We start from the raw sequence: 13,895 nt of genomic DNA on the forward strand, positions 1-13,895 counted from the left end.
AATTTCGGCCATAAGCGTAATTTTCCACAATTTCAAATAAAGAAAATATCTAATAAAAAAAGCAAAACAGAGTGATCTTGATGAATGAAGGGCTGTGCTGCATTTGCAGTCTCAACCTCAAAAAGCCCATACCAGATAAGATAAGATAGCCGCCACGTGGCGCTCTGTTCACGGTTCCAAGCGATAAGGCACTAATCCATCTATATGTGGCTGCTAAATCGAAATGGCACATCCAACGGCCCAGATCCGCCAGCCCTCCGATGAATATCCTCTCTCACCAATGAGAAACAAGCGGGTGCATGGTCGTTATAAAGGCTGAGGGCAGCCAGACCAAGGATAGTACCACTACCACGCAATTAACTGAGACAGAGAGAGAGAGAGAAATGGCTTCCTCAATGCTCTCCACCGCCGCCGTCGCCGCCCGCTCCGCCCCTGCTCAAGCGAGCATGGTGGCTCCTTTCACCGGACTCAAGTCCGTCTCCGCCTTCCCCAGCACCCGCAAGACCGCGGACATCACCACCATCGCCAACAACGGCGGCAGAGTCTCATGCATGAAGGTAGGTTTCATTTAATCTCCAAAATATGTGGAGTATTTTTATGAGATTATTATTAATTAGTATGAGCACATAATATAGGTGTGGCCCACTGAGGGATTGAAGAAGTACGAGACATTGTCGTACTTGCCACCACTAACAAGGGAGCAACTCTTGAAGCAAGTCGACTTCCTTATCCGCTCTGGTCTCATTCCTTGCCTGGAATTCGAGTTGGACCCAAAGGTACTTTTTATTTAATATTAGTAAAATTTTGTAATTCCATCACTCACTATATATATTATAAAATGTAGAACGGGTTCCCCCACCGTGAGAACAACAGGTCCCCGGGATACTATGACGGAAGGTACTGGACAATGTGGAAGTTGCCCATGTTCGGCTGCACTGACCCAGTCCAGGTCCTCAAGGAGCTCGACGAGGTCTCCACCCTCCACCCCGAGGCATTCGTCCGAATCATCGGCTTCGACAACAAACGTCAGGTGCAGATCGTCAGTTTCATCGCCCACAGGCCAACTGGCTACATAGGCTTCTAAGCATTGCTTTATGCTCTCTCCATCAATTTCATGGATATGCTATGCTTTTTTTCAATTTCATTTGTACCAAAACTTATTTTGTGCATTTCCTCCCTTTCTCATCATATCGGATCCCGATAGAATGTATGAGCATAAATATCATATCCTGAACTATCATTGATCCCTTTTTTTTGTTACAATAAAATATATTGCATATCTATTTTTAATTTGTTCGTTCTCGTACATGCTTCATGATGTTTGAGTTTTTTTTTATGAATTTGGATATGGTTTAATTTGTTCATTCTCGTACACATTTGATTAATTTACTAGTGCATATCTGGTTTGATGGGTAAATCGGATATACTTACTACCTTTTAAAATGTCAAAACAAATATCCGATTGATTTTTGAATGAAAATTCGGTTCAACCTTAGGTTACTTATACTGTTAGATTGGACACTGAATTTTGTACCATTGGCAGGTATTAGACATTAATTAGTTTTGTTTCCTTAAGACAAGCTTGAGTAACTAGCAATTTCAAAGTTTAGGTTGCCATAAAATTTGGGCAGATATGAAAAACTTTTGTAACTCTGTGTACAACATTTTAAAAGTAAAAAATAAAACAGTGCAAACTTCAAATAACATTTCTATCATTCAAAACTCAGCAATTCAACATTTTCAAGTAAAAAACAAGTCGGACACTTTTTCAGTATGAGGATTGACGCACTCCTCAGGAAACACCTAATCCTTAAATATTTAATTGCAAGAATACTATCTCCATTTTTATGCGTCATTGAAGTGGCCGAAGAGTGTTATTATTAGACCTTTTCAACTTGATTTTATTGGAGTAAAAAATACCTCTACCGATTGCGAGTTGTCAGCTCACAACGAGCTATGTAATCTTGCCAATGTACAAGTACTCGTCGAACTGGTCTGTACCTCTATCTATTGTGAGTTGTCATGTCACTAACCCACATTTTTGCAGCGCGAAGAGGCCTACGCGATTAGTGTTGGCGCACCTATGTAGGAAGTACCATTCTCTCTGTGGACTCATTGGCTATGCGCAAGAATAAACCGCGTTTTATACAGAATCAATAGCAAAATATTTAAGGCACCTATCGCGTATTTTGGAGAAATAATCCGGATCAAACCATTGGCGGACGCAAAAATATTTACTGATAGGAGCTGAAATTTCTAAATTTTGTTTTAAAATGGATTTATGAATGATTTAGATAATTTATAGGGGTTTTTACATTATAATTTACACTAAATTTTGAATATATTTTAAAAATAATTAATAGAAAAAAAATTATAAAAAAATCATTGAGGGCTTAAGCCCCTCCCCCAATACACTTGGGTCCGCCCATGGATCAGACCTAAGTCTGTTGTTTCTCTTCCATGATGTATGTATGCCTTACACAATGTTCATTGGCCTCATGAGTCTGCATTTGACGCATCGTCCCTGCACCTGCATTACGAGCCATTCAGATATAGGTGTCAAGTGGGTTGGGCCGCCCAGGCCCGGTGAGGCCCAACAACATTTGAGCCCAGTCCGGCCCAGACCCATGTCTGTGTCGGGCCGGGCTGGCCTAGGTTTTGTTATAAATAATGGGTCCAGCCCGAGCCCGAGCCCAGATGGTAAGTGGGCTTGGCTGGGCTGGGCCTGGGACAAGTTCAAAATATTTATTGTGCTAATTAAACTATTTTTTATACTATAATTATGGAACTATTTTTTATAGAGATAAATCAATTAACAACTACTCCTGATATCTATAATAATGCAAATTAATTATCAATCAATATCTATAATAATCCAAATAAAATGTAATTAAGGAAATCAAATTTGTGTAATTGAATTGATTTATTAATTTTCACATAATTTCATTAACAAAAGATATGATTATCTTGGAAACTTACAAATAAAAACTTATCATGCATTTATTAATATATTAATAGAAAAGATATGGATATGTATTAAATTGCTGTGATCTGTGAAGAGTGAGAAATTCACTGGAATCATTAAATTGGCTGCCAAAGTTGGGAACGTGTGAAGGAGCAAGAAATCGACTAATGTTGAAAGGGAAAAAGAAAAAAGAGGAAAGGCGCCCACAGGCGCTCAAAATCTGTCGCTCAACTGATCAAATCTCTATATATGAAAATCATATCAATCTTCATTCTCATATAATCTATACATATACATATCTATACGTAAGCATAATGCATGCATATAAATATACATATTACAATTTGCATATATATACACACAACTAATCAATCACTATATTTGATAGAAATAAATCATTAACTAATCTCTATAATTATGCAAATCAAAATTATCATAACACAATTAATTCTAGGATCCACTATTTTTTTAAAAAAAGTCAATAACTAATCTCTATAATTATGGAAATGAAATTCATTATAAGTTTTGATTTAAATTGACTGATTGAATATTTTGCATAACATATAAAGTTATTAAGTACTCATATAATAAAATCATGCATATAATAATAAATTAATAGGAGATACGAATGTTATTATGTTATAGAATGAATAATGGAGTAATCAATCTTCACGCATATATTATATATACAATACACATGCATAAACAAGTCTATTGAAAGAGCTAATAATAGTACGTAACCTAAAGAGGAAGAGTTCTTGTTCTTATCTGTGTGTTTTGTTAATAGCGATTAAAACGAAAGGAACAAATAAACCTAATAAAACGACGGTTTACTCAACCACCATGTTCTTGGAAGCCCCATTTCAAGTTAGGAGGTAAATATGAAAACTGAAAACACCAAGTCTAGTAGAATCTTATCAAATGATTCAATTTCGTGTATCTCCAGTTTCATGTATGTATACATGCATAACAGGCTTAACAGCAAGTTAGATTCTGTCGGGCCTGGGTCGGGCTTTGAGCGGGTCTGGGCTTGGACTGATCCTTGGCTTGTAAAAAGGCTCAATTGGAGCCCAATTATTCTATGCAGCCCAGCCCAAACCCGCTCCATTTCATTAGTGGGCCGGCCCAGGGCCGGCTGGGTCAGCCCGACCCATTTGACATCTCTACATCCAGATATTCTGGTTGTAGTTGGTGTGCCCAGCCCAGCCCATTTGACATCTCTACATCCAGATATTCTGGTTGTAGTTGGTGTCTGAAAACTCTTTACCAAAGGAAAAATCGTCTTGTCGAATGGATCCGTCAAAAGCATAAATTATTGGTAGCGTGAATAAGATTGACGAATGTCGCATGAAATTAGATTGTATGTAGTGTAGGAAATTCGAGGGGTGTATATATTCCATAGGTTAAAAAGGGAAAAAGGTTGAAAAATAAATTGAAATTTCAATATGACCATTCTTTTCAAAGTAGCCGTTACCTTTTTCATTATGTCCTAGTTAAAAGCCCATTTCATAAATTAAGTAAATTGTAGTGACGTAGCGCAATCGGAAAATGAATAAGGTGAGAATTGAACGAGAAACAATATCAATTTTAATTTATTGATTGAGACTTGAGTTGAGATAAAGTCTGCCTCTTTTTAATACCTATTCCATTGCTTACCTTTCTAAAGTAGTGAATCATCGCCATTCCTGTTTAATAATGGGAGTAATATTTTTTAAATGGTTATTAATGTTATTAACCAATAACATAAATATCAAAATTCAGTTGTAATCTACTTGTAAAATTAATGGCATTTATATTAACCTTTAAGAAATTAGAATCAAAGAATATAAATATAATAAAAAATTAATGCTAACCTGGAACTAGAACAATATTCTTAAAAGATGTTCATCTTTTAATATGTAGCATTGTTATCTTTAAATAAATTATTGGTATTTATAATCTCTATAATAAACTACTATATCACTTCAAATACTCACTGCAAGATAAAAAAGAATGTTTAAGTAGTTAATTAAATTTCTAAATACATCATACAGATTTTAAAAACGTACGTCTTCAGTCTCCAACTAAAATCAAGGGACGCTACCCCCAAAGAAAAAGATACTATAATTCTATAAATGTGTAGTGAACAATTATATTCTTACACAATATGTTCTTAATTTAAAAACGTTTTTCTTTGCACCATTAATTTTAGCTATTTTTTAAAAAACAATTCAACGCAAATAGTTGCGTCTCTCTAGTTTTATATTTTTATAAGATAAATTTACTTTAGTTACTTTTACACCTTCTTGCTTTTTAGGACGGAAATAATAAACCCCAAATATGCAAGGCTATTTTATGAATTTTTTTATATCGCTTACTCATTCCATTCATAATTAATAGGTAGTATTAGTTGATTTGGTTCGAATTTTAAGAAATGAAGTGGAAAGTGAATCAGAAGATTATTTAAATACAAGTCATATTTTTATAGTAATTTTATAATAAAAAATGAGTGAAATGAGTTAGTAGAATGCAAGATTCATTACTCTATCTGTCCACGAAAAACAGTTTGGATGTCCACAAAAAATAGTCACAATTCAATAATACTCCCCTGTCCCACTCCGAATGACACATTACTAAATATAGAAACATCAATCTCAACATTTTCCCGTACTTTATTCTCTCCAATTTACTCACAAAACAATACTCCGTTTACATAAAATCCTGTCTCGAATTAGAAATGTTCCACTTAGAGTGGGACGAAGAGAGTAGAAACTTTCTCTCATGTTTTATCCATTTTCTTTTTCTCTCTTTTACTACTTTTTTTTTCTTTCCCTCTCATACTTTATATTTTTTTTTCTCTTTTCTCCTTACTTTATCAGTATTTTATTAAAACTCGTGTAGTCCACAAATTAGACTATTTTTTATTGGGGGAGGGCGTAATAAAATTATGAAAATTACTTCTTGTGCACCAATGGAGTTACTTTAGATGATACTCCCTCCGTCCTAGTTTAGGAGTGCAATTTAGTTATAGCAAATGTTTTAAGAAATTGTTGGAGTGTATAATAATTGAAATGAGATAGTGGTTGTTGGAATGTGTAATAATTGAAGTGATGTAAGAAAAGTGGGACCCTTTTGACTTATTGTATGTAAATGTGTTTCTTTTGTTTTATTTTTATGAAAATAATGACATTTGAGTATAAATTTCATCAACAATGAGGTTAAATATTTGTAAATTCTAAATAGGAATCTTAAACTGGAACGGACGAAAATGGTAAAATAGGACTCCTTAGCTGGGATGCTGGGAGTATAATCAGTGTGAAATAGATTACTTATGTCAGGCACAATGCACTTTACGCATAACTAGGTTAATGCATTGGTTAATGCACAAATATATTCTTCTTTGTTTTATTGTCTTTAATATGAATTAGTACGGTACATGGTGCACTATTTATTATCACTAAAAATACCTACAAGTTTACGGGGTAGAACTAGTATAGCTAAAGATCAATACCAGGATATCGAACATAGGGAATAAGATTGCAACTGGCTATCATATACTAAGCGTCATATACTATCTAGAGAAAGTAGAGTTTTAGGATCCAACTATAAAAACAAATATAAACAAATATATTAACAAAATAATACAAAGCAGGATAAAGAAAGTAGAGTTTTAGGATCCAGCTACTACGACCTAGTGATGATTAATCTCACAGAACTTTTACCTTTATGTGTCTCCAGGATTATTAGGAAAGTCGCAATTTTCAGATAAACTCTCTCTCAAGTGCACCTATCTAGTAGATTAGACTCTAACTATCAAAGTCTCATTCCAATAGTTTAGATTCTAACTCCTTAAGTTCCTAAGACTCAAGTCCTCACAAAGGGTCCCCTCTCTCGAGTGCAGATAAACCTATGTGTTGTACTCGTTCCTGTTTCCACGTAAAACTAGCTATCTCTCAATTAATCTAGTTAAATGGACATAGTTCTAAAGTTGGCCAGACAAAAGAACAATAAAAGCACGAGAACAAGCAAAACAATTACAAGAGCTAGGAAAAGGTTCAATTCAATAAATCAAAACATGTTCATAATAGTCTTCACCAAAAAATCTGAAAATGATGTTTAACTACTCATAGACAAGTAGTAAAATCAATAATAAAAGTACTAGACATGAAAGAAATTGATAAAATCCAAGGTTGAATCTTCAATCTTCAGTCTTCTCTTGCCTGGATCTGCAGAGCTCCGCTCCAATGGAAGATGGATGAATTATGTATAGAATATGGAATGGAAGAAAGTGTAGAGGGGGAAGGATTGGAGGCTCTGAGATGGAGATTATGAATTAGATTTGGGTATTTATAGGCGGAGAAAAGTTTATTTTTAATGATTTTCGTACCCTACAGAAAAATGGGAGAGATTTGGGCAACAATTTATTTTATTCCTTGAATTTCCGCCTATATTTTCGTCAGTTTTGACTGAACTGCGCAATATTCGTAGAATGGTCATAACTTTCTCTACAGAACTCCGATTAAGACGTTCAACGTGTCCACACTAAGCTCTTTCGAAGACGAAGAGAATGGCATGAGTAAGAACTGATTGGACTTCAAAATCGCTGGCAGAATGGGCTCGAACAGAGGCTGCTGCACTCACCAACAATTCAAATCGCAGTAAATTCTAGACTTTGTCTAAATTTCTTCTCACTTCCCAAATTTTTTTGATTTTTTTTCTTTTCATTTTTTTTCTTTTGTACATCCTTTCTTTTTTTTTCTTTTATGCACAACCAAATATCTCATTCAAACCACATGTGTCTATGCACTTTTCACAAGTAAGCACACTACTTTTCTTTCTACCTTATCTCTCCAACTCTTTTCACAAAATATAAACTAAAATTCACCAAAGAGCGTATGGATATTCCCTTTTATTTAGCTTCCAAAGAAGAAGACTTTAAAGATTCAAAGTGGCTAGCTAGGGAAAAATATTTTGAATACGGTCATAAATTTGGATATATAAAGTAGCTAAGAAGGATGACCTAACATCCTCTTTTATCATTTAAACACTATATAGACTTAGGCAGACTAGGAGCAAGTTCTAGAAATAAATACATGAATGCAGATAAATCACACAAGAAAGAAAATATAGCTCAAGTCTAACAAGGTATAAGCATGATTCAGGGTAAACAAGCAATTCACTAATTATACACCTTTTTACAAAACTCTCAAATCAATGTATCAAGTCAACTCAACCAACACATAAACAAAATTTTTATCATAGGCAACTCGGTCTGATGTCCCTAAACATGAGTATTTCTAAGTTTTCTATGTTATGTTCATGACAAGATTCACCTTGGGTTTATTAAATAAAATAAAACTAATAAAAATAAGAAAAACAACTAAATTCACGGTCCACCACTTCATCCCCCCAAACTTATTCAAAACTAAGTTAAGAATAAGTTTGTAAAGTCGGTAGGGACGTGAGTAGACTAAGAAAACACATTAAACTAAAACAAAATTAAATATGAAAAAAAGATACCGATGTTGGGTTGCCTCCCAACAAGCGCTTGGTTAACGTCTTTAGCTTGACGTTCTTTGAAACTCGTAAGTTAGCCCCCATTCTCGGAACTTCCTTTGGGATGCCTTTGTACCGTCGCAGAGGGTAATCCATTGTTGTGCTTCGTGCTCTCCTCAAATAGCAACCCTTGTCAAACAGATAAAAAAAATCAAAATAAAACTATACAAAATATTATACTCTAAATTAGTATTGTCAACCGTTCTACAATATCAGCTTAAAGCAATAATATTCCCCGGCAACGGCGCCAAAAACTTGATGCACTATTTATTAGCACTAAAAATAACTGCAAGTTTATAGGGTAGAACTAGTATAGCTAAAGGTCAGTACCGGAATATCGAACACAAGGAATAAGATTGCAACTGGCTATCATATACTAAGCGTCATATACTATCTAGAGAAAGTAGAGTTTTAGGATCCAACTATAAAAACAAATATAAACAAATATATAAACAAAATAATACAAAGCAGGCTAAAGAAAGTAGAGTTTTAGGATCCAACTACTACGACCTAGTGATGATTAATCTCACAGAACCTTTACATTTATGTGTCTCCAGGATTATTAGGAAAGTCGCGATTTTCAGATAAGCCATCTCTCAAGTGCACCTATCCAGTAGATTAGACTCTAACTATCAAAGTCTCCTTCCAATAGATTAGATTCTAACTCCTTAAGTTCCTAAGACTCAAGTCCTCACAAAGGGTCCCCTCTCTCGAGTGCAGATAAACCTATGTGTTGTACTCGTTCCTTTTACTGTATAAAACTAGCTATCTCTCGATTAATCTAGTTAAATGAACATAGTTCTAAAGTTGGCCAGATAAAAGAACATTAAAAGCACGAGAACAAGCAAAACAATCACAAGAGCTAGGAAAAAGGTTCAATTCAATAAATCAAAACATGTTCATAATAGTCTTCACCAAAAAATCTAAAAATGATGTTTAACTACTCATAGACAAGTAATAAAATCAATAATAAAAGTACTAGATATGAAAGAAATTGATAAAACCTAAGGTTGAATCTTCAATCTTCACTCTTCTCATGCCTGGATCTGCAGAGCTCCGCTCCAATGGAAGATGGATGAATTATGTATGAAATATGGAATGGAAGAAAGTGTAGAGGGGGAAGGATTGGAGGCTCTGAGATGGAGATTATGAATTAGGTTTGGGTATTTATAGGCGGAGAAAGGTTTATTTTTAATGATTTTCGTGCCCTACAAATAAATGGGAGAGATTTGGGCAACAATTTATTTTATTCCTTGAATTTCCGCCTATATTTTCGTCAGTTTTGACTGCACTGCGCAATGTTCGTAGAATGGTCATAACTTTCTCTATAGAACTCCGATTGAGACGTTCAACGTGTCCACACTAAGCTCTTTCGAAGACGAAGAGAATGGCATGAGTAAGAACTGATTGGACTTCAAAATCGCTGCCAGAATGGGCTCGAACAGACGCTGCTGCACTTTGGCCTTTTTTCACCATTTTCTATCATTTTCTATCATTTATCAACAAACACGTCAAAAATACCAAATGTATAACATATGCAATTTAAGATAATTTGCATGATTGACATTTAAAACAAGTCAAATCTAGTCCATAAAAACATGCAAAATCTGTGTTTGTCAGTACACAATGACCAACTATATTCTCCTTTTTTTTTTAATTTGAGTAAACTGCATAAATGATATTTATCTTTCACTTTCATAGATAAATAGTATCTGATTTTTATATTATATCGTTTTTGGTATCTATAAATCACATTTTTAATACTTGATGCAATTTTCACCCCAAAATTCTATTTTTACAAATACATATTCACATTTGTTATAAAAGATATTTTAGGCATACACAAAATTAGTACCAAAAGTGATATTATAATATCTTCTCTCATTCTCTTCACTCTTTATACTATTATTATTAATCAATATTAATATTATTATTTTGATGTTATAAATTGATAATTAATTTATTTTTTAATATCATTTAAATATATTTTAATTAAAATTATATCTCATTGAAGAACGAAAATTATGCTAGGTTAAAGTATTATAAAACACCTAGAAGTTGGTGCCTACATGTTATTCTAATTTCATTGATGACGACAAATCAGAAAAAAATGTCAACATATAAGATTACTAATATTTTTATTATAGCACTATCAAATGAATTCATAATCTTAATTTAAATAGATGCGCTACATATAATCTCCCTTGTGGTTATTAAATAATCATTAACGACCTCACTTGTTACACCACAAATATAAATATATTCCAAGAAGTAGTTAAAAGTTTTACTATAGCCAATTCATGGTGTTGTATTCATCTTTTATATTTTCTTAAACTACTACTCCATAATATATTAAGTTCAAGAATTATATATAAAAAAAGTTGCTACTCCATGATTGTTCCATTATACATGTATACTATAATCATTATTTAAATTATGAATCATATAATATTATATAATAATAACTATTATTATTATTATTAATCGTATTATTTTATATTAAATTGATAACTAATAATATAATATTACTAAAATTTTAAAACTGTGAATTGTATAATAATGATATAAATAATTGAATATTTTTAGTTAGGTGTTTCAACCCTAAAATGAGTATAAAATAATTTAATTAAAAATATTCAATTGATTTAATTAGTTTAAATAATTAATTTAATTAGGTGTTTTGTTCTTGATTTATATTATAAATGCAACTAGATGTAGGTATAAAACACTAAAAAGAAATAAGAAAAAGAAGAGTAAATTGAAAAAGGAACTATAAACTAAGGAGAAAAAAGAAAGAAGAAAGGAAGATAAAATACTAAAAAGAAAGAAGAAAATGAAAAAAAAGATAGAAGAAGAAACTAAAAAAGAAAAAAAGAAATAAGAAAGGAAGAAAAAAGAAATCACATGTTTGGTACTATTAATTGAAATTTCCAAAAATATCATTCATAACAAAAAAATCACATGTTTAGTACTTAGGGTTATTTTTGTTACAGAGTGCCAAAAACGATATAAAATAAAGATCAGGTGACATTTATGTGCGAAAGTAAAAGATTAAGTACTAAATGTAGTTCACTCTTTTAATATATGAACATGATTTAAACTTGGAAGAATGCACACTTTTATAACACTAGTAATATCTTTAATGTTTTTCTATTTCTATTTTTAGTATCAATCTTAATTTTAGCATTTTTTATGGATTACCCGATTTTGTGATTATGGAAGACAATAGTGCGTGTATCAAGTCACACTGCATTACTTAAATAAATAAATGATTTCCTAAGTAGGTTTTATACGAGAGACTTATGTCTCAACCTGGAGTATTGGGACTGGACTTGAAATTCGACCACAAATTTATCATATACTCCTACTAAGAAATAAAAGTCTATTGGGAGTTGGGATGATTGAACTTTACATCAATTTAAACCTAACATTCAAATTGAAGCCATCTTCAGAGCATCCACAACCGTGCTCTTGCCAGCGAGCACGGTTGTGGGCCCGGCGCCACTATTCATGCATGCTCTCTGGCAAGAGAACAACACCCACAGCTGTGCTCTTCCGCAAGGACGAGCACAATTCAATTTAAAATTCAATTAAACAAAAACATTTCCATAATATTAAAATTCATTAAAAAACCACAATAAATATTACAAATTACAAATAAAATAAAAATGACATAATTAAAATCCTAAAAATTAAAAATTACATAATTAAAATACTAAAAATATAAAATTACATAATTAAACTCCTAAAAATTAAAAATTACATAATTATTGGCTAATATTACCCGAGGAAGACTACTCATCCGGCGGCACTAACCCCAATTATTTTTGGAGACTCAATATCATGGTCTCGTGCGTTTGAAGTTGCGTGGGGGTCATAGTTGACCTATCGGCCATATTGAATTGGCCTAAGAGCATCCACAGCGAGTTGTTCGGGGGTGGAGGTGGAGCATAGGGAGCGGGTTCGGGAGCGGGGGCAGATAGAGTCGCGGCGCGACGGCGGTCGGCCGCCGCCTTCTTCCTTCCTTGCGGTCGGCGTCGGGGCTACCCAAGTTAGCTCCGGCGAGTTGGCTAGCCACTTCTTCGGAGCCGGCGTCGGATAGGGATAACGACCTTGACCGTTTGGAGGAGCCGCTAGAGGAGGATGTTACGCCTCCCATATACTTCGGGTGCGTCCGCGTGTCCTGCCAAACGTTGAGGTACTTGAACGACTTGCCGTTCATGGATTGGTAGGTGCTCAGCGCGGCAGTGATGATGTCGACCTCGCTCCGGCTGCTCCCGACATTCCGCGTCTCCTGGAGGAAATAGTCATTGAACTTGCCAATTTCTTCGTTGGCTCGGCCGATGGAGTTGCGCACCATACTCTCGTTGCACTCAATCGTTCCCACCGGCCGGTTTTCATTGTACCGGCGAGAGACGCGCCACCAAAAGTGATCGCCGGATTGGTTCGTGCCAACCAACGCATCTTCGGAGATTTCCAAGTACGCCTTGAACAATTTATCCATCTCCGCCGGAGTGTACGATGTGCGGACACCGCGAGTAGGAGGAGGCGGAGTTTGGGAGGGGGCGGTCGGCCTAGGCTCCGGTGTCCACCCGTATCGCCCTTCGGAGTCACCTTGGTCGTCGATTGGGTATGGCCGGTAGCCACCCGGAACGCCCGAATCTTGGGTTTGAGGAGGGGCCGAATATTCCGTTTTCGGACTAGGAAACGGTTGTGAACCGAACCATTCGGGGTTCCAACCGTGAGAGGGCGGGTGGTCATCGCCTTGGCCGGACATTGTTATATTGTAGGGTATGAGAGAATGAAGATGAAAATGGATATGAGAGAATGAAGATGAGAATTGTGTAGTTTGATGTGAATTTTTGGGTGTGAAAGTGGGGGTATTTATAGACGACAGTGTGTATTTTTTGGAAAAAAAATAAAAAAAAAATAAAAATGGTAAAAAAGGTAATAAACGGATATATTTTTTTTTTGGAAGTGATTTTTATTTTATTTTTAATCGGTTTTTTTAATTAAAAACCGATTTTTAATTAAAAAATTCAAAGTGCCGTTGCCCAATCGCCGCATGCCACGTGTCCTGCTCGCTGGCACGGCGACGTTGCTCGATGCATCGAGCAGCGCCGTGCCAGCGGCGGCGAGACACGTCCGTGCCAGAGGCGCGAACGGACGCGGGTTGGGCCACCACCGTTGTGGTTGCTCTCCCGTCCAAGCCCAAAGAAAATTCTTGAGTTCAAACTTCAGTTAGGGGAAATTATTGTGACCACCCATTATAGACATAGTTGTAAGTTGTAAATAAGCTTGACTTAAATAAGGAATAAAATATAACCATGGTATATTTAAGAGACTATTTTAATCTAATTATTGAAAAGGTTATGTGTGTTCTTATTTTTGTTTT

General features: G+C 34.8%; 1 protein-coding gene across 1 annotated transcript; it reads left to right on the top strand.

The window, feature by feature from the left end:
- Positions 1 to 284: 284 nt before the first annotated feature.
- LOC121787064 (ribulose bisphosphate carboxylase small subunit, chloroplastic-like) lies at positions 285 to 1,290 on the top strand. The gene is made up of 3 exons (XM_042185676.1): positions 285 to 557; positions 636 to 776; positions 845 to 1,290. The coding sequence occupies exons 1-3, from the start codon at positions 300 to 302 to the stop codon at positions 1,082 to 1,084; spliced, it is 639 nt and encodes a 212-aa protein (XP_042041610.1). The 5' UTR covers positions 285 to 299; the 3' UTR covers positions 1,085 to 1,290.
- The last annotated feature ends 12,605 nt before the right edge of the window (positions 1,291 to 13,895 follow it).

The sequence above is a fragment of the Salvia splendens genome, chromosome 22 (genome assembly GCF_004379255.2).
Source record: "Salvia splendens isolate huo1 chromosome 22, SspV2, whole genome shotgun sequence".
Taxonomy (NCBI): Eukaryota; Viridiplantae; Streptophyta; class Magnoliopsida; order Lamiales; family Lamiaceae; genus Salvia; species Salvia splendens.

What these genes read in the sequence shown, in the direction of transcription:
- LOC121787064 (XM_042185676.1), top strand. Translation starts at nt 300, where the DNA reads ATGGTCGTTATAAAGGCTGAGGGCAGCCAGACCAAGGATAGTACCACT. An exon ending in GCAGAGTCTCATGCATGAAG is followed by an intron (nt 558 to 635) that starts GTAGGTTTCATT and finishes CACATAATATAG; the next exon opens with GTGTGGCCCACTGAGGGATT. An exon ending in AATTCGAGTTGGACCCAAAG is followed by an intron (nt 777 to 844) that starts GTACTTTTTATT and finishes TATAAAATGTAG; the next exon opens with AACGGGTTCCCCCACCGTGA.